This window comes from Scyliorhinus canicula, chromosome 6 (assembly GCF_902713615.1).
Source record: "Scyliorhinus canicula chromosome 6, sScyCan1.1, whole genome shotgun sequence".
NCBI classification, from domain to species: domain Eukaryota; kingdom Metazoa; phylum Chordata; class Chondrichthyes; order Carcharhiniformes; family Scyliorhinidae; genus Scyliorhinus; species Scyliorhinus canicula.
In genome coordinates, this window is record NC_052151.1 from 106,494,368 (window position 1) to 106,515,690 (window position 21,323).

At 45.9% G+C, this 21,323-nt stretch overlaps 1 protein-coding gene across 31 annotated transcripts in view; it reads right to left on the reverse strand.

The window, feature by feature from the left end:
* The window catches only part of epb41l2 (erythrocyte membrane protein band 4.1 like 2), a 270,752-nt gene that overhangs the window by 98,789 nt on the left and 150,640 nt on the right, over positions 1–21,323 (reverse strand). For all 31 annotated transcript variants that reach the window (XM_038799827.1, XM_038799837.1, XM_038799828.1 and 28 more), the window contains one exon: positions 3,869–3,911. In XM_038799827.1, the coding sequence (XP_038655755.1) occupies positions 3,869–3,911 (43 nt within the window). The remainder of the gene's footprint in view (positions 1–3,868; positions 3,912–21,323) is intronic.

The following is a 21,323-nucleotide window of genomic DNA, read 5'->3' on the forward strand; positions in this document are numbered from 1 at the left end:
GTGGTTTTCCACCAGGTTGCCCAGCATTTGGTCAACATAGTCCTGGGGGTTCCTACCTTCAATCCTCTCCGGCAGGCCCACGATCCGTAGGTTTTGACTCCCGACCGGTTCTCTTGGGTCTTCAATCTGGTCGCCCTGGTCTGTTGTGGCTTTTTCCAGATCTTTAATCGTATTTTCTTGGGCTTACAGTCGTCTCTCCACCTTGTCCAGGGCCACCTGCACGATCGCCAGAGCTTCCGCAACCACACCTTTGACCGTAGCTTGGATAACTGATTTTGTTCCTTCACAATGTTCTCAATTCTCTTGAGAGAAACATCCTTCACCCACCCCCCCACCCCCAGTGTGGGGGGGCTTCTTATGCCGGGGGGGGGGGGGGGGGGGGGGGTCAGTCTGTCTCGCTCTGGGAAGGCCAGAGTTTCACTACCTTGTGCATCAGCTGGCTCGATCCAGGCTTTGTCTTGGCTTTTCCCGCTCCTGGTTTCCACATGGCCTCTGGAATGGCTGCTATTTGGCATTTTCCTCTCTTTGTGTTGTTGGTGGAGGTGTGGGGATGTTTTTCCTTGGTGTATAAGGCAATTTCTGGTGAGAAGACCCTATTTTTCAGGTTTGTGGGAGGATAGCCACCTGATGTGCGACTTCTCAGTACATCCCCTCGCCAACCTTACCTTGCAGCTAAAGACCCTCAGCTCTGGAATAATTTTGGTAAATCTCCTCTGCACTCTCTTAAAGATCTTCACATTCTTCCTAAATTCTGGTGACCTGAACAGAACAAAGTACTCCAGTTGTGGCCTAACCAGAGCTGTAAAGGTCCTGCATAACTTCCTCGGTTTTGTACTCAATACCTCGATTTACGAAGCTCAAAATTCCATATGCTTTGCTTATTACTCTCAATATCCTGCTGTTTTCAAAGATCTAAGCACATGAATCCCCAAGCCCCTCAGTCCCTGTACACTCTTCAGGTTTGTGCCATTAAGTGTATATTACCCCACTCTCTCCCTTCTGCCAAAATGCATCTTCACATTTTACAATATTAAATTTCATCTGCCACTTCTGTCCATTTTGCTAATCTGTTTCAGGTGCATTTGTGTGATATCATCAACACAGTTCGCCACACCTCCAATATTGGTAACATTGAGATTTTACTCGGAATTCCAATATTTAAGTTATATAAAAAAGCAGAGGTCAAGAGGTCACTAGATGCGAGTGCGGGAGCAGCTGACTTTTCGTAAGCTCTGCTCTTCTTTTAACCCTTTACGTGAAATGTGCACATTTCAGAATTGTCAATTTTCGGACATATTCTTGGTAATGTGTCAATGGATGAGCCTTATTGGAGTTTTGCGATAAGGAGCAGAGTTAAATCATAAAGAATCATTGTGTGATTGAGGCAGTCCGAGTGCTGGGGTGGGGCCCAGCTAGCAGTGGTGCTGTTGTTGATGAGTGGGTCTACGCTTCGGCGGGGATATGGACATCGGGATGTTGATCCCAGCTCCGTGTTAGAAGCCTTTGGTGCTCATCTGGAGGAACCGTGAAGTCTCCTTGACAGAATGGTGGAGGTGTAGGAGAGAATCCGTGCATTTGACAGAGCACTTTCCCTGGTAAGGACCCACCTTCAGTTCATTGAGATCAGGCATTGCATATCCTGACGGGTTTGGGAGGCAAGGGTTGTCGATTTTCTGGAGGGAAGTGAGAGGCGAGTTCCCGACTGAGTTTGAAGATTGGCTGCTATGCTTTAGCAATCCTCATTGGGAGGCTGGGCATATCAGAACACGACGTATCTGAACTTCGAGGCCTGTGGTTAGTTAGGCTTCCCCAACCGGTGGCCTTACATTACCCTGTTAAGTGAAGGCGCTTCGTTCATTGGAATCCTCGAGATATCCTTAGAAGTGTTCAATAATCCTCCAATGGCTTTGGCCTTTTCAAGCAACATAGATGGTTTTATCCTGCAATTCTTCAATAATTTTTGACATTAGTCCTTTTGGATTATGCCGTTGATTATTTGTTGTTGGCTTTTCTCTTGTAAGGATATGAAAGGTGTGAGCATGAGGGCAAAAGTTACCCGTTATCCTGTTCAAGCAAAAACCATATCAAGTCGATGATATAGTATGTGGTCTGTGCAGTTTTACTCTTTTTTTTAATGTGAAGTTATCCTTCCAGTCTTGGGAAGGGACTGTATTTTGGACACCCCTTATCTTATTGATCGTTAAGATGTGGAGCCACGGCAGGGTGATGGGTGGATGGTTGGTGTGGAGTTGGGTGAAGGGGTTAGTTAAGTCCTCACTGAGATTGAGGATAATCCGCCAGTTAGAGCTAACCATCTCGGATTTTGATTTAGCTTGTTGTTTCGAATTTAAGAATCCGTGTCTTATCTTTGTCAACGGCCTGGGCAGATTATGTATCCTGGGGAGCACTGGGTTCCTTCTGATTTTTCCTTGAGATCGGTGTTTTGAGGAAGTGACTGGTAACACATGCTGAGGTGGGCTCAGTTAATCCTCAATTGATGTGATTGTTCCCAGATCAACTCAGATGTTTCACCCTCGAGGTTTTTCCTCCTTCTCTTCAGTGACAGCGCTGATCCTAATCCAACTATATAGCTGCTGGTCTTCTCTGTATAATTGCATGGAATGATTGATGTTGGTTCTGTACTGGCCCCGAGACTGGGGTCACATTGTGTTGTGTGGTATATATACATACCACACAATAAAAAACACCCTTTTAGAATTGGGATTCTCGCAACTTTCTTTTTAAAAATTGGTGGCTATAAAGAATCTGCGATTCAATCCTGCAGGGGTACAAATGGGTCTGATTTTCGAGGGAAGGTGGTGGCAGGGTGTCGTTGGTGCCTCTGGCGCTGCTGGAGTTGTACAAGATGCAAAACATTTATCTTGTACTCTGGTAATTATGAGCAATCATTGCATGGGAAGGTCTGCACCATTTTATCATGTATTCAAAGCTTTATCCTGTTCTTCCTTCTTCTCTGGTGGGGCTTTTTGGCTTATCCTCTGGTGGGGCTGATGAATAAAGCTGTGTCTAATGATTGTATTGATCCAGTTGCACTGCTGTTCTCGCACTGAGCCTTCAATTTTTCTTGCTGTGCTGCACTATTACTGTGGTTTTTTTTGCATTGTTTGTTAAAATGTAAAACCTCAATAAATATAATATATTTAAAAAGCAGTGGTCCTTGCACAGACCCTTGGGAACGTCACCATTCAACATCCTCCAGTCTGAAAAACAACCAACTACACAACTTGCTATTTTCTGTCCTTAAGCCAGTTTTTTATCATTAGAATAACAGAATGGTTATAGCACAGAAATAAGTCATTCAGCCCGGCATGCCAGCTTTCTGGAAGTTAAAGTGACCTGGTCCCACTCCCGCACATTTTCCCCATAGCCCAGGTGCCGCTGACCGCTATTCCATGAGCTTCGATTTTGCAAACCAGTCTTTTGTGATACCTTGTCAATTGTTTTCTTAAAGTCCATACAAACATCTGTGATTTCCCCTCATCAAACTTGGTTTGGATTGGATTTGTTTATTGTCATGTGTACCGAGGTACAGTGAAAAGTATGTTTCTACGAGCTCAACAGATCATTAAGTACATGGGAAGAAAAGGGAATAAAAGAAAATACATAATAGGGCAACACAAGGCTGCTACTCTGTCAAAAGATTCACTTAGACCAGTCAAGCACGATCTGCCCATAATCCTGCTGGCCCTCCTAAATTAACTCAAACTTCTGATACTGCCAGTTGTTTCTTTCTCGGATTATACTTGTTAAAAGATTCAATACATTAGGGTTATGCGCAACAAAAAGATTCATAGCACATATGTCGATGGTCCTAGACATACTACGGTTTAAACAACAGTACACTTACTTCGAATTTGTTTCTTTATTTCCTTTGAAGGGTCCAACCAATTCTAAAAAGAGATACAAAGTTGTGCATTAGAACTAATAAAACCAAAACATATACATTTCAATAATTAGAGTTAGAGAAGTACGATTTCCAGGAAACTCTCAGCTCTTTATTTTTTCTAAAAGTGGATTGTACTGTTATCAATTTAGGCAATGTTTACTGACATATTCCACTTGGTATATTACAGCATCATGCCTGGGTATTTGGCGCATTTAAACCAATGTAGTTCAATTGTACAATGCATATTTTGCACAGCAGTTTTCATCATTCCAAGTAGTTCAACCAATACCGTCATCAGTGACAGATCTTCATTTACTGTTATTTTACCCTAGCTTAAAATATTTTCCCCAGACTTAAGCCAGGATTGAACAATACATGATTACACTGCTGTTCATTTTTCAATGTTCTAATTTCACACACCCATTGTTTCACAGAAGCCCCAGCAGCAATAATTTTAAATCTAAGGAGCTCAAGATCTCGCTTTAGGTGTAATCGGAAAATTGCAGCTGTAATGCACTAGTTATGTTACAGTTCCGTTCTAGTTGATGTGCATAATTAAGAAACAAAATCTCTGTAAACTAGTGCAATCAGAAACCAGAATGGAATACTATTGTTTATTTTCTTTCTCTTCCATTACATTTCTTGATGTATTTATGTTTATCGTATAATTGTATTAGTACAGCTCAAAAGGGGTTTATCAAGAAACAAACATGTTTGAGGGTGCCCAGTCCTTCACTTGTCAGTAACCAGGTTGAAAATTACATTAAACAACCTACACCAAATCATTTAATAGTTTAACTGGTACACATTAGTCAATTCCTCAGTAAATGAAATACTTTTTGATACATGCAAATTAAAAATGTGCGATGCACCAAAGAAAATGAACACAATCTGAAGAACCTTTCGGAACCATCGCAATGCAGAATTTAAAAATTCACTGCGCTTGTGGACAGAGCCTGATTGAGTGTGCAGAAGGTTCAAGCAAGTGGTTTTGTGTGTATCCTAGGTTTAAAATTCCCCAATCTTTTGTGCTGATTCAGCCAATTTCATCTGGATTGTGCCAGTGCTGAGATTACTACTGTAAACACAGAAACTCAACTCCAAGGTCTCAATTTTTGGAAAATATTGTGCTCAGAGCAACACCATCTCATTGGAAGCTTAAGTAGCCAAAATGTCTTGCACCAAATGACATGAATAGGATAATTTGAAGGCATCTATATAATTTATTATTCAAGCATATTTATTTGCAGCAGAGCTAAAACAGGTTCAATTATCAGTGACAGAAATGTTTTCAGAGAAACAATGTAAATACAAACACTACTCTATTCATTTGTAATATTGTCACTTCATCACCTATCCGTTTAATCCCACCCGCCACTCCAAGTGCAAATTTTCACCATTTCTAAAGGCATAGGGTGAAAATATGTATGGAAGTTTATGACATGCCAGATAGTGGTAGGTTAACAGTTGGCATTATTAATATGTTGGGTATTCATTTTTCTAATACAGAAATATTTCTTCCACCATTTATCAACTGATTTGGATTAGGCAACTTTTATCATACATAATAGGCAAAATACGACAGGTTTAGATAAAGGATCTGGATCGACGCAGGCTGGGAGGGCCGAAGGGCCTGTTCCTGTGCTGTAATTTTCTTTGTTCTTTTGTTCTTTATAACACTTGATTGTTTGCTTAATCCCCATACCTGACAAAATCACGCACCAACACTAGTTAGCAGGTACATCAGCCAAAACAGAACAATTCACAAAACTTGTCTCCTGAGATCAACAATGGTATCCCCAATGCCAGCCTTATGAACACAACCAAAGGGTGCTTGGTATGCAGCTCACAAACTATCCAGCTGCAATTGAGAAGCACAGCTGGCAGATAAATGGTTGGCAGTGATAACTGAACAAGGGCAAGAATAAATCATTAGGCATTCAGTAAAGCACAGGCTGGAAGTCAACGATTTGAAGTATTTGAACATGGAAGCAACAACAGACACAACAGGGAAGGAAGCAGAAAAAAACAAGATCCAACTTGTACCAAATTGTGTGCATTTTTTGCACTGTCTTTTCATAGCTCTACCTTCAAATAACAATAACATCACAAATAATGCAAACTCCAGTATTTTCAGACTTTTGTTACATCAATGCAATTTATTATGCAATCAGTCTATCCACAAAGTTTGCAAGAAATACTGCATAATTACATATTAGCACAATTTTTACAACAGAATTCAGGTGAAATTTCTTTACTGAGAATGGTTTGGCATTTATATTGGTCCTTTAATATAGTAAAGCATCCCAAAGTGCTTCACAGCAGTGCCCTCAAACAAAATCTGTTACTGAGCCAAATATAGTGATATTGAGGCAAATGACCAAAAGCATGATCAAATAAATATATTTTGAGGAGAAATGAGAAATACAGCAGAGAGGAAAAGGGAGAAAATTCCCAAGCTGAAGATCTCAGCAACTAAAAAAAAAAGGCACAGCCAATGGTGGAACAATTAAAATCAGGGAGCATGAAAGACCCCAGAACTAGGATATCAAAAAAGATAGAAAGAGGATGTCAAATTTGGGGATTGTAAGATTGAGAAGGTTACTGAAATTAGATGGGACAAGAACAAGAGTGATATTTGTAAATAAGTATCAGAATTTTCAAACTGAGAAATTGCTTAACCAGGAGCTAATGGAGATCAGCAACTACAGGAATCATCAGTTATAACATTTAATGCAAGTTAGGATACAGGCATCGAATTTTGCAGGTTAATCTGAGGGTTTCAGCAGCAGAGCAGAAGCAGAAATAGATTCAGGCAATGTTACAGGAGAGTAACCGAGCTGAACAGCAGAGATCAAAGATTCACAATTGGGATTTTACAAGTTGGTTTTGAGGGATCCACGATAAATAATCAACAGAAACTTTTGTTTCATCATTTGAATCCTGCGCCCTGACAATTGGCAAACCTGCTATTTCATTTTATTCAAATCTTTGGATGAGTCAATCAGCACAGCAATTACAGGTGAAATCGGGAGACTAGGGTTCTGTAAGGGTCACCTTGCTCCAGACCTCGTTGCAGTCTTGGTCCAAATATGGACAAAAGAGCTGAACTCAAGATGTGAGGTGAGAGTGACTGCCTCTGACATCAAAGCTGCTCCTGACAAGGAGTAGCACCAAGGAGACCTAGCAGAATTGAAGTCAATGGGAATCAGGGGGAAAACCTCAATGCTTGGCATCATACCAAGCACAAAGGAAGATGGTTGTTGGAGGTCAATCATCTCAGTCTTGGGGCATCACTGCAAGAGTTCCTCAGGGTAGTGTCCTAGGCCCAACCATCTGCACCTGCTTCATCAATGACCTTCCCTCCATCACAAGGTCAGAAGTGGAGATGTTTGTTGATGATTGTACAATATACAATATAATTTGTGACTTCTCATATACTGAAGTCATTCATATTCATTTGCAGCAAGACGTGGACAACATTTAGGCTTGGGCTGATAAGTGTCAAGTAACATCTGTAACACACATGCGGCTGGCAATGACTATCCCCAACAAGACGGAATTTAACCTCAACATTCAATGGCATTAACATTGCTGAATTCCCCATCATCAAGAAACAGTGAGCTACTATTGACCAGAACTTGAACCGGACGAGCCAATCAAATATTATAACTACAAGAGCAGGTCAGAGGCTGGGAATCTTGCAGTGGGCAATTCACGTCCTGACTCCCAAAAGCCTGTCCACCATCTACAAGGCACAAGTCAGGAGTGTGATGGAACACTATCTACTTGCCTGGATGAGTGCAGCTCCAGCAACACTCAAGAAGCTCAACGCCATTTAGGACAAAACAGCCCTCTTGATCTGCACCCATCCACATCTTAAACATTCACTCCTTAAACATTCACTCCAGCACATAGCAGCACAGTGTGTACCATGGAGAAGATCTACTGCAGCAACTCGCCAAGATTACTTCAACAGCAGTTTCCAAACAAGTGACCTCTTCCACCTAGAAAGATAAGGCAACCAATGCATGGGAACATCCCCTCCAAGCTCTACACCACCCTGATTTGGAACTGTATTGCCTTTCTTTTACTTTATATAAATGTCATGCAAGTCATTTCCTGAAAAGATCACGGGTGTACCTTCAGCAGATGATTTGCAACAGTTCAAGAAGTTGACTCACCATTACCTTTGTCAGAGAAGTAAGGGATGGGCAATAAACAGTTGCTGATCTTGCCTGTCACAATCACATCCCAGCAAAGTTGATTAAAAAGGGAAAAAAATAGAATGAGTGTAAACAAGCCAGGACTATGAATGGATGAAATTACTGAGTTGGCTGATCAGCCATGATTATAATAAATGGCGGAGCAGGCTCGAAGATCCAAATGGCCTACTGCTGTTCCTATTTTCTATATTTCTACATGAACACAAGAACGCAATAATTAGGAGGAGTAGGCCAAACGGCCCCTCGACTTTGCTCCGCCATTTGATAAGATCATGGCTGATCTGATTATGATCTCAATTCCTTTCCAGTCTGTTCTCGATTCCCTTGATCAACCTACCTCGGCCTTGAATTTATTCAATGACTCACACTGCTCTCTGGGGAAGTGTACTCCACAAACTAACAAACCTCAGAAGAACAAAAACTATTCTAATCTCATTCTTACATAGGAGCTCCTAAATTTGAAACTGCGTCCAGTAGTTCTGGATTTACCTCAGAAAGAGAAATATCTTCCCAGCATACAACCCGTCAAATCCCCTCAGGATTTTCAGTTTCAATAGGATGGCCTAACCTTTCCGCAAAAGGTAACCCCCTGATCCGAGGAATCGGTCAAATGAACCTTCTCTGAACAGCTTTTCCTGCAATTATATCCTTTCTTAAAAGACCAAAACTGCACACAGCACTCTTTTTGTTGGAAAAGATTTGCAGAGATAGGATCTGTGCGCATTTGGAAGTGGATGGTCTTATTAGTGACAGACAGCATTGTTTTGTACGAGGGAGGTCATGTCTCACTAATTTGGTTGAATTTTTTGAGGAGGTGACAAAAATGATTGACGAGGAAAGGGCTGTGGATGTTGTTTACATGGACTTTCGTAAAGCATTTGATAAGGTCCCTCATGGCAGGCTGATGCAAAAGATTAGATCACATGGGTCAGAGGTGAACTAGTTGGATGGATCCAGGACCGGCTTGGCTATAGGAGGCAGAGGGTAGAAGTGGAAGGGTGTTTTTCAGAATGGAGGTCTGTAACTAGTGGTGTTACGCAGAGATCAGATCTGGGACCTCTGCTCTTTGTAATATATACAAATGACTTGGAAGAAAACATAGCAGGTCTGATTAGCAAGTTTGCGGATGATACTAAGATTGCAGGAGTTGCAGATAGTGATGAAGATTGTCAGAGAATACAACAGGATATAGGTAGGCTGCAAAATTGGGCAAAGAAATGGCAGATGGAATTTAACCCGGACAAATGCGAGGTGATGCATTTTGGGAGATCCAATTCAGGTGGGAGTTAGAAATTAAATGGCAGAACCATCGGGAGCATAGAGACACAAGATATCTGGGCGTGCAGGTCCCCAGATCCTTAAAAATGGCAGCACAGGTGGAAATGGTGGTGAAGAAAGTATATGTCGTGCTTGCCTTCACAGGACGGGGTATCGAGTATAAAAGCTCGAAAATTATGTCACAATTATATAGAACGTTTGGAATACTGTGTCCAATTCTGGTCACCGCTCTACCGGAAGGACGTGGAGGCTTTGGAGAGAGTACAGAAAAGGTTTACCAGAATGTTGCCTGGTATGGAGGGTATTAACTATGAGGAGAGATTGAATAAACTGGGAGGCTGAGGGAATACCTAATAGAAGTTTATAAAATTATTAGGGGTATAGATAGAAATAACAATTACAAAGGGGCACAGGTTCAAGGTGGGGTGGGGGGTGGGGAAGGTTCAGTGGAGATGTGCGGGAGTAGTTTTGTTTTTACACAGAGGGTAGGGGTGGGCTGGAATGCACTGAACCAGTTCATTTGAACCAGTTCTGGAGAGGGGAGCATCTGTACTAGCCCGACAGTCTACACCTGAACAGGAGTGGGACAGAATATCATCATAGGGAGATATGCTAATGCTGTTGGGGTGGAGAGGGTGGTTAAACTAGATTGACAGAGAGATGGGAACCTAAAGGAAAATTCAGAGCAAGGAAGGAGAGATGGAAAGTTAGTGAATGACCCAAATAGGTTTTTAAAAAGTGTATAGCACAGGCATTTGGCAGTGTTAAAAGGTATATATGCAAGTTCTAGGACTATAGCAAACAAGCCCCATCACCCTATCACATGAGGGCGCTAATAGACAAAAGGCAGCATGAGATCATCACTATTAAATCTGGCTTTAAAAGGGGCAAAGAAATGTCAGCTCAACATTCCTGAATATAGATTTTTCAGGTAGGATAGAGAGGGAGATTAAAAAAAGGTGGGTGTGTAGTATTATTAGTTAAAGCAGCGATTTTCAAAGGGTCACAACCCACGGGTGGCTCGTGGGCAGATTGCGGAACAATCAATCAGAGCTTTTCCGCATTGCCCAACTTCTGCTACTGTCGCTTTACCGCAAGCCCACAGATAACCTCACGATGCTCCACTTTTCCAGCTTTCACCCAAAACACATTAAAGAAGCCATCCCCCAAGGACAAGCCCTCCGTAAACACAGGATCTGCTCAGACGAGGAGGAGCGTAACGGACACCTACAGATGCCGAAAGATGCCCTTGTACGAACGGGATATGGCGCTCAACTCATCGATCGACAGTTCCAACGCGCCACAGCAAAAAACCGCACCAACCTCCTCAGAAGACAAACACGGGACACAACTGACAGAGTACCCTTCGTTGTCCAGTACTTTCCTGGGGCGGAGAAACTACGACATCTTCTTCGCAGCCTTCAACACATCATCAATGAAGATGAACATCTTGCCAAGGTCATCCCCACACCTCCACTACTTGCCTTCAAACAACCACGCAACCTCAAACAAACCAGCAAATTACCCAGCCTTCAGAACAGCGACCACGACACCACACAGCCCTGCCAGGGCAATCTCTGCAAGACATGCCAGATCATCGACATGGATACCACCATTACACGTGGAAACACCACCCACCAGGTACGCGGCACATACTCGTGCAACTCGACCAATGTTATCTACCTCATACGCTGCAGGAAAGGATGTCCCGAAGCGTGGTACATTGGCGAGACCATGCAGACGCTGCGACAACGAATGAACGGGCATCGTGCGACAATCACCAGGCAGGAATGTTCCCTTCCAGTCGGGGAACACTTCAGCAGTTAAGGGCATTCAGCCTCTGATCTCCGGGTAAGCGTTCTCCAAGGCTGTCTTCAGGACACGCGACAACGCAGAATTGCCAAGCAAAAACTTATAGCTAAGTTCCACATGCACGAGTACGGCCTCAACCGGGATCTTGGATTCATGTCGCATTACATTCACCCCCCACCATCTGGCCTGGACTTGCAAAATCCTACCAACTGTCCTGGCTTGAGACAATTCACACCTCTTTAACCTGGGGTTACCCCTATCTCTGGATCTGTAATGATTTGATTACCTGCAAATGCTCGCATTCCAAGCATTGTCTAGCATCTCTGATTTTGTCTATATAAATGTTTCTGGAACATACCTCTTCATTCACCTGAGGAAGGAGCAGTGCTCCGAAAGCTCATGTTTGAAACAAACCTGTTGGACTTTAACCTGGTGTTGAAAGACTTCTTACTGTGCTCACCCCAGTCCAACGCCGGCATCTCCACATCATTTAAATTGAGAATGGCGGTCACTACCAGCTTTTAAATGAGAACAGAATTAGACTGCGTGCAGTCATCTGACCATAAGTAGCAGCAGTGAGGTCAGCGCTGCCTGCACGTACATCAGGCGCCTTGCATGTACGTGCTTTTGGCACCAAATCACGGAGGAGAACTTCTTCCAATTTCCAACTATCAAGCAAAGCAAGAGGACAAGATGGGATTGTTTTGCTATAAGGACGAGACAGCCAGAGACACAAATAGGCAGTGAACCTACTGGCCAGGATCTCACATCTGAATCTGTTGGAGAATCCATAGCAGGACAGAGCACTGCTAATATTAGCTCTGCACAGAGCTCCAGTGCCTGCGGTGAACAGCCTACAAAGAACAGCAAGGGCAGCATGGTGGCACTGTGGTTAGCACTGCAGCCTCCCAGCGTCAGGGACCCGGGTTCGATTCCGACCTCGGGTGACTGTCTGTGTAGAGTTCAAACATTCTCTCCTTGTCTGTACGGGATTCCTCTGGTTTCCTCTCAGGCTAAAGATGTGCAGGTTAGGTGGATTGACCATGTCCTTCACGTCCAAAGGTTAGGTGGACTTACAGGGATAGGGTGGAGATTGGGTTTCTATAGAGTGATCTTTCAAAAGGTAGGTGCAGATGGGTCAAATGGCCTCCTTCTGCACTGTAGGGATTCTATGATTCTAACTCTGGAACAAAACAAAAAGACAATTTCTTGAGGCATGGTTTTATAAATTGTGCCAATCCAAATAAGGATGCAAAGCCCATGTGTGTTACATGCAGGCAAGCACTGGCAAATGAGAGAAGTTTCAGATTTTGAAAGAAATATGATGGGTGAAAAATTCCTTTTGTGGTTGAACCCCCAGAGTCAGTTATTAACTTACAGCTGACTCCAAACGAAATGGCTAAGCTTCTGTACCTAACGTGTGACACCTCATTATATACACGCCGATAAGGCTGTCAGCTTTCTGGAGTAGCATCTTCCAGGACTGTCCAGTGCTGATTAAAAGAAGCATTTTGTTGCTATTGCCCTTCGCGACGAGCTACATGGTTGGTTTTTCCATTCTTACAAGGATGAATGGCACAGAGGAACTGGTTGAAATCTGCACCTGAAATGCACATTGCCCTCTCCCCCTGTGAATCTGATTGGAGTGAGATTGTGAGGACCAAGCCGGCTCCCCTTTCGCATTAAAGGCAAGCAAACGTGGCGCGACGGTTAATTGACGTGGCTCGCGAAGGTCGTCTGGTTGGCAAAAGTGGATCCCGGGAAATAAAGTTTGAAAAACACTGGGTTAAAGAATCAATTGCAGCTATGATGAGGAATGATATACTAAACATGGCATGGAAATTAGGAGGGGTCATGAGAAATCCTTGGCAAGTGGGATTAAGATGAATCTCAAAGCTTTTTATTCATATATAAAGAGCAAGAGGGTGGCCAGGGAAAGGATTGGACCACTTAAGGATAGTGGGGGGAATCTAGCTGTTGATGCAGAGGAAATGGGCAAGGTACTAAATGAGTACTTTGCATCAGTGTTCACCAAACAAAAAGTACTTTGTGGAAGATGATTCTTGGGTTGGGTTTGTGGACAGTCTGGGCCATGTTGACATTGAAAAGGAGGTGGTAGTGGGTTTTTTAAAAAGATATTACGGTAGATAAGTCTCCTGGGCCAGATGGGATTTACCCCAGAATACTGAGGGAAGCAAGGGAATAAATTGCTGGGGCCTTGACTGACTTTGTATCCTCATTGGCTACAGGTGAGATCCCAGAGGACTGGAGAATAGCTAATGTGATACCGCTGTTTAAGAAAGGTAGCAGGGATAATCCTGGGAACTGTAAGGTGGTGAGCATCACGTCGGCAGTAGGTAAATTATTGGAGAGAATTCTCAGAGACGGGACATATACCCATTTGGAAACAAGTGGACTCATTAGCAATAGACAGCATGGTTTTGTGAAGGGGAGGTTGTGCCACACTAACTTCATGTATTGCCAAGATGCCTTTTGAACATCGAGTTTTTTGAGGAGGTGACAAAGATGATTGATAAGGGGAGGGCAGTGGATGTTGTTTACATGGACTTCAGTAAAGCCTTTGACAGGTGCCTCATGGCAGACTGGTACAGAAGGTGAAGTCACACGTGATCAGAGATGAGGTGGTAAGATGGATACAGAACTGGCTCAGTCACAGGAGGCACAGGGGAGCAGTAGAAGGGAGTTTTTCTGAATGGAAGGTTGTGCCTAGTGGTGTTCCACAGGGATTTGTGCTAGGGCCTCGGTTGTTTGTAGCATGCATAAACGATTTGAAGGAAAATGTAGCTGGTCTGATTAGTAAGTCTGTGGATGACACCAAGGTTGGTGGAGTAGCAGAGGGTACAGCAGGATGTAGATAGGTTGGAGACTTGGGCAAAGAAATGGCAAATGGAGTTCAATCCAGACACATGTGACGTAATGCATTTTAGTAGGTCTAACAGAGGGGGACTATACCGTAACTGGCAAAACTCTTAGGAATACAGAAAGTCAGAGAGATTCTAGATTTAGTCTCAGGAAATGAAGCTGGGCAAATCGATCAAGTAGATGTGGGGAACCATTTTGGTGATAGTGATAGATTCAGGATCATTATGGAAAAGGACAAAGATAGAACAGGACTAAAAGTTTTAAATTGGAGAAAGTCATATTTTACAAAGCTGAGAGATAGATGGGCAAAAATGGACTGGATAAAGTTACTAGAAGGGAAACAGTGTTAAATCAGTGGAAGGCATTCAAAGGCAAAAGTCTATGGGTACTGTGTAGGCATGTCCCCATGATAACAAGGCGGTACTGATAAATCTAGAGCCCTATGGATATCAAGAAGGGGGAGATAATGTAGAAAAAGAAAGCTTATGACAATCACAAAAACGATAATACTGTAAAAAACCTGAAATACAAAAAGTACAGGGAGGTGAATACAAAAGGAAATTAGGAAAGCAAAGAGAGGATAGGAAAACACATTGGGAGGTAAAATCAAAGAAAACGCAAAGATGTTTCAAAAGTACGACAGAGCAAGAAAGTAACAAAGAAAATGATAGGACGGAAGAGATGATATGGTAACTTATGCATTGATTTAGAAGCTGCGAGCAGGGTTTTCAATGAGCACATTTTCCCTGTCTTCAACTAAGGGGAAGGAGGATATTCTGGTTAAAGAGAAGTGTAAGATTTTAGATAGAATAAGCATAATGAGTAAAAGCACTGAAGGGAATGGCATATTTGAAGGTGGATAAGTCATCATGGTGAGATGGATTGTATCCCAGGCTGTTATAGGAAGCCAGAGTGGAAATAGCAGAGCTTTGAGGATCACTTTCCATTCTTCACTAGATACAGGTGAGGCACAAGATGATTGGAGGTCGGTGAACATTGTACCATTATTTAAAAAGGATGCAAGGAATGGGCCAGATAATTCTATGTCAGTAAGTCTAACTTAACTGGTGGGAAAATTAGGGGAATCAATTTGAGACACAGGATAAACTGTCACTTATTGACAGATTGATCAGGAATAGTCAGCATGGTTTTTTTTAGCAAGAAAGTAGTGTCCTACTAACTTTTTGAGGCGGTAACGTGGAGGATTGATGAGGATAATGCAGTTGATGTTTTCTTATGGAATTTTGCAAGGTACCACGTGGAAAACGGATCAAAAATTGAAATCCCATGGGATACAGGGGAAGATGGTGAGTTGGATCCAGAAAATTGGCTCAGCGGCAGGAAACAAAGGGTAATAGGCGATGGATGTTTTAACAAAGAACTAAGCAAAGTACAGCACAGGAACAGGCCCTTCGTCCCTCCAAGCCTGCGCTGACCATGCTGCCCACCTAAATTAAAATCTTCTACATTTCCAGGGTCCGTATCCCTCTATTCCCACCCTATTCATGTATTTGTCAAGATGCCTCTTAAACGTCACTATCGTCCCTGCTTCCACCACCGCCTCCGGCAGCGAGTTCCAGGCACCCACTACCCTCTGTGTAAAAAAAACTTGCCTTGTACATCTCTAAACCTTGCCCCTCGCACCTTAAATCTATGCCCCCTAGTAATTGACCCCCCTACCCTGTGAAAAAGTCTCTGACTATCCACTCGTCTATGCCCCTCATAGTTTTGTAGACCTCTATCAGGTCGGCCCTCAACCTCCGTCATTCCAGTGAGAACAAACAGAGTTTATTCAACCTCTCATCATAGCTAATACCCTCCATACCAGGCAACATCCTGGTAAATCTCTTCTGCACCCTCTCTGAAGCCTCCACATCCTTCTGGTAGTGTGGCAACCAGAATTGAACACTATACTCCAAGTGTGGCCTAACTAAGGTTCTATACATCTGCTACAGGACTTAGCAATTTTTATACTCAATGCCCTGGCCAATGAAGGCAAGCATGGTTTATGCCTTCTTGACTACCTTCTCCACCTGTGTTGCTCCTTTCAGTGACCTGTGGACCTGTACATCGAGCTCTCTCTGACTGTCAATACTCCTGAGGGTTCTACCATTCACTGTATATTCCCTACCTGTATTAGACCTTCCAAAATGCATGACCTCACATTTGTCCGGATTAAACTCCATCTGCCATCTCTGCCCAAACCTCCAAACGATCTAAATCCTGCTGTATCCTCTGACAGTCCTCATCGCTATCTGCAATTCCACCAACCTTTGTGTCGTCCGCAAACTTACCAATCAGACCAGTTACATTTTCCTCCAAATCATTTATATATACTACGAACAGCAATGTCCCAGTTCTGATCCCTGCGGAACACCACTAGTCACAGCCCTCCAATCAGAAAAGAACCATTCCATTGCTACTCTCCGCCTTCTATGACCTAGCCAGTTTTGTATCCATCTTGCCAGCTCACCTCTGAGCCCGTGTGACCGCACTATTGTACCAGTCTGCCATGAGGGACCTTGTCAAAGGCCTTACTGAAGTCCATATAGACAACATCCACTGCCCTACCGCATCAATCATCTTTGTGACCTCCTTGAAAAACTCTCATCAAGTTAGTTAGACACAACCTCCCCGTTACAAAACTGTGCTGCCTCTCACTAATACGTCCACTTGCTTCCAAATGGGAGTAGATCCTGTCTCGAAGAATTCTCTCCAGTAATTTCCCTACCACTGATGCAAGGCTCACCGGCCTGTAGTTCCCTGGATTATCCTTGCTACCCTTCTTTTTTTTTTTAAAATAATTTTTATTGAAGAAATTTTTCAAAATACAAACATTTTAACCCCCCCTACATTTAAATTTAAATTATATCAAAACAGAGTCAAACCCCCCTACTTAACAAAAAGTCCCCCCCACCCCCCCCCCCGGCGAACCGACAGTCAGACCAACTTATCATTTCTGGCAGTGTCCTCGGGCAGGCCTTGCCCGTGCCACCACCGCTACCGTACTTCCTTCGTTGTTGTCCCCCTCCCCCCCCCCCCCCCCCCCCCCCCCCCCCCTCCCCCCCCCCCTCCCTCCCGCCCTCCCCTCCCCTCCCGGGTTGCTGCTGTCACGCCCTCAGTTTCTATCTCTGATCTAAGAGGTCCAGGAAGGGTTGCCATCGCCTGAGAAACCCCTGCACCGACCCTCTCAGGGCGAATTTGATCCTTTCCAATTGGATGAAGTTTGCCATGTCGTTCAACCAGGTGTTAACACTTGGAGGCCTTTCGTCCCTCCACTGAATCAAGATCCTCCTCCGAGCCACCAAGGACGCAAAGGCTAATATTCCAGCCTCCCTCGCCTCCTGTACCCCCGGCTCCACCCCAACCCCGAAGATCGCAAGTCCCCATCCTGGCTTAACCCTGGACCCCACCACTCTCGACACCGTCCCTGCCACCCCCTTCCAGAACTCCTCCAGTGCCGGACATGCCCAAAACATATGTGCATGATTCGCAGGGCTTCCCGAACATCTAATACACCTGTCTTCACCCCCGAAAAACCGACTCATCCTTGTCCCCGTCATGTGGGCTCTATGCAGTACCTTAAATTGAATGAGACTTAGTCTCGCACATGACGACGACGAGTTGACCCTCTCCAGGGCGTCTGCCCATGTCCCGTCCTCTATCTGTTCCCCCAGCTCTAACTCCCACTTATCTTTCAGCTCCACTACTGGTACCTCCTCCACCTCCTGCATAATCTTATAGATGTCCGAGATCTTCCCCTCCCCGACCCAGACCCCTGATAGCACCCTATCACTCGCCCCCCTATCGGGAAGCGCGGGGAACCCCTCTACCTGTCGTCTGGCAAATGCCTTCACTTGGAGGTACCTGAACGTGTTCCCCGGGGGGAGCCCAAATTTCTCCTCCAGCTCTCCCAAGCTCGCAAACCTCCCCTCTATAAACAAGTCCCTCAGTTGTCTAATACCCGCCCTCTGCCAGCTCTGGAATCCCCCTCCTGTATTTCCCGGTGCAAATCTGTGGTTCCCTCTTAATGGTGCCCCTATCAGACCTCCCACTTCCCCCCTGTGTCGCCTCCACTGCCCCCAGATCTTGAGGGTGGCCGCCACCACCGGGCTCGTGGTATACCTCGTGGGAGGGAGCGGCCATGGTGCCGTTACCAGTGCCCCTAAGCTTATGTTGCCGCAGGACGCCCTCTCCATGCGCTTCCAGGCTGCCCCCTCCCCTTCCATCATCCACTTTCGTACCATCGATGTATTTGCCGCCCAGTAATATCCTGAAAGGTTGGGTAACGCCAGCCCTCCACTATCCCTACTCCGCTCCAAAAAGACCCTTCTAACTCTAGGGGTGCCATGTGCCCACACATACCCCATGATACTACTCGTTACCTTCTTGAAAAAGGCCCTGGGGAGGAAGATGGGCAGACACTGGAACAAAAACAAGAACCTCGGGAGGACCGTCATTTTAACTGACTGCACCCTCCCTGCCAGCGACAGCGGCACCATGTCCCACCTCTTAAACTCCTCCTCCATCTGTTCCACCAGTCTGGAAAAGTTCAACTTGTGGAGGGTCCCCCAGTTCTTTGCCACCTGCACCCCCAAGTACCTAAAACTTTTAACTGCTCTTTTGAAGGGGAGCCTCCCAATTCCCTCCCCCTGGTCTCCCGGGTGTATTACAAAGACCTCACTTTTCCCCAGATTTAATTTATACCCCGAAAAGTCCCCGAACTCCGCTAGTATCCCCATTACCTCCGGCATTCCCCTCTCCGGGTCTGCCACATACAACAACAAATCATCCGCATAGAGCGAGACCCGATGTTCCTCCCCTCCCCTAGTCAGTCCTCTCCACCCCCCTGAACCCCTCAGTGCCATCGCCAACGGCTCAATCGCTAATGCAAAGAGTAAGGGGGATAGGGGACATCCCTGCCTAGTACCTCGATGGAGCCCAAAATATTCTGACCTCCTCCCGTTTGTTACCACACTCGCCATCGGAGCTGAATAGAGCAGTTTAACCCACTTGATAAATCCCTCCCCAAACCCAAACCTTTCCAACGTCTCCCACAAGTATTCCCACTCCACCCTGTCAAATGCCTTCTCCGCATCCAGCGCTACCACTATCTCCGCCTCCCCCTCCACTGCTGGCATCATGATCACGTTTAACAATCTCCGGACATTTGTGTTAAGTTGGCGTCCCTTCACGAACCCCGTCTGGTCTTCATGGATTACCCCTGGCACACAGTCCTCTATCCTGGTTGCCAGGACCTTTGCTAACAGCTTGGCGTCAACATTTAGGAGGGAGATGGGCCTGTAGGACCCGCACTGTACCGGGTCCTTGTCCCGCTTCAAAATCAAGGAGATCAGGGCCTGCGACATTGTTGGGGGCAGAACCCCCCCCTCGCGCGCCTCATTAAAGGCTCTCACCAGCACTGGACCCACCAAGTCCACAAATTTCCTGTAAAACTCCACCGGGAACCCATCCGGCCCCGGCGCCTTCCCCGCCTGCATCTGGCCTATCCCTTTAATTAGCTCCTGCAGCTCTATCAGCGCCCCCAACCCTTCTGCCAGCTCCTCCTGTACCTTTGGGAACCTCCATTTGTCGAGAAAGTTCTTCATTCCCCCTCTCCTCTTCAGCGGTTCAGACCTATACAATTCCCTATAGAAGTCCCTAAAGACCCTATTCACCTCTTGCCCCTTCTGCACTACGTCCCCACCCCTCTCTCTCACTCCCCCAATCTCTCTGGCTGCATCTCGCTTACGAAGCTGGTGTGCCAGCATCCTGCTCGCCTTTTCCCCGTACTCATACGCCGCACCCTGCGCCCTTCTCCACTGCGTTTCCGCCTTCCTAGTGGTCAGTAGGTCGAACCTGGCCTGCAAGCTACGCCGCTCCCTTAATAGCCCCTCCTCTGGTGCCGCCGCATATTTCCTATCTACTTCTAGGAGCTCCCCCACCAGCCTCTCCCTTTCCTGCCTCTCCTTCCTCTCTCTGTGTGCCCTTATGGAGATCAGCTCTCCTCTAATCACTGCTTTCAAGGCCTCCCAGACCGTCCCCACCTGCACCTCACCTGTGTCATTCGTACCCAGATAGTTCTCAATGCCCGTTCTCACCCTTCTGCACACCTCTTCGTCCGCCAACAGCCCTACATCCAGGCGCCACAACGGGCGTTGATCCCGCGCCTCCCCCATTTCCACGTCCACCCAATGTGGTGCATGGTCCGATATCGCAATGGCCGAGTACTCCGTGTCCTGCACTCTCGGTATCAGCCCCCTGTTCAATACGAAAAAAATCTATCCTAGAGTACACTCTGTGGACGTGGGAGAAAAAAGAATACTCCCTCGCCCTAGGCCTACCAAATCTCCATGGGTCTACCCCTCCCATCTGCTCCATGAACCCCCTTAACACCTCTGCCGCTGCCGGCCTCCTATTCGTCCTGGAACTCGATCTATCCAGCCCAGGGTCTAACACCGTATTAAAGTCCCCTCCCATGATCAGGCCCCCTGCCTCCAGTCCCGGGATGAGGCCCAGCAGGCGCCTCATAAAACCCGCGTCGTCCCAGTTCGGGGCATACACATTTACCAGTACCACATTCTCTCCCTGCAACCTACCCCTCGCCATCACATACCTGCCCTCCTTATCTGCCACCACCTCTGCCGCCACAAACGGCACCCTCTTTCCCACCAAAATCGCCACCCCCCGGTTCTTGATATCCAAGCCTGAGTGGAACACCTGTCCCACCCACCCCCTTCTCAGGCGGACCTGATCTGCTACCCTCAAATGAGTCTCCTGCAGCATTGCTACATCAGCCTTCAGTCCCTTCAGGTGTGAGAAGACCCTTGATCTTTTAACCGGCCCATTCAGCCCCCTTACGTTCCACGTGATCAATCGGATCGCTGAGCGACCCGTCCCTACTCCCTGTCGATTAGCCATGTCTTGTCCCTTGCTCGCCCCGGGTCATCCCTCCTTTTCTGACCCGCTTCCCATAGCGATTTCCCCCCCCCCCCCCCCGGCTCTCCCCTTCTCGTCCCTGGTCTTTCCAGCAGCAACCCGGTGTCCCCCCCCCCCCCCCCCCCCCCCCCCCCCTTCCTAGGACCCCTCCTAGCCGCGATGTACCCAACATCGTACTCCCGAGAGTCAGCTGGTCTCCGCTGACCCGGCTGCTCCTGCCACATTCCGACTCCTCCCGGTTCGCCCCATCTGCGCCCGTGAAAGATCCCCTTAAAACC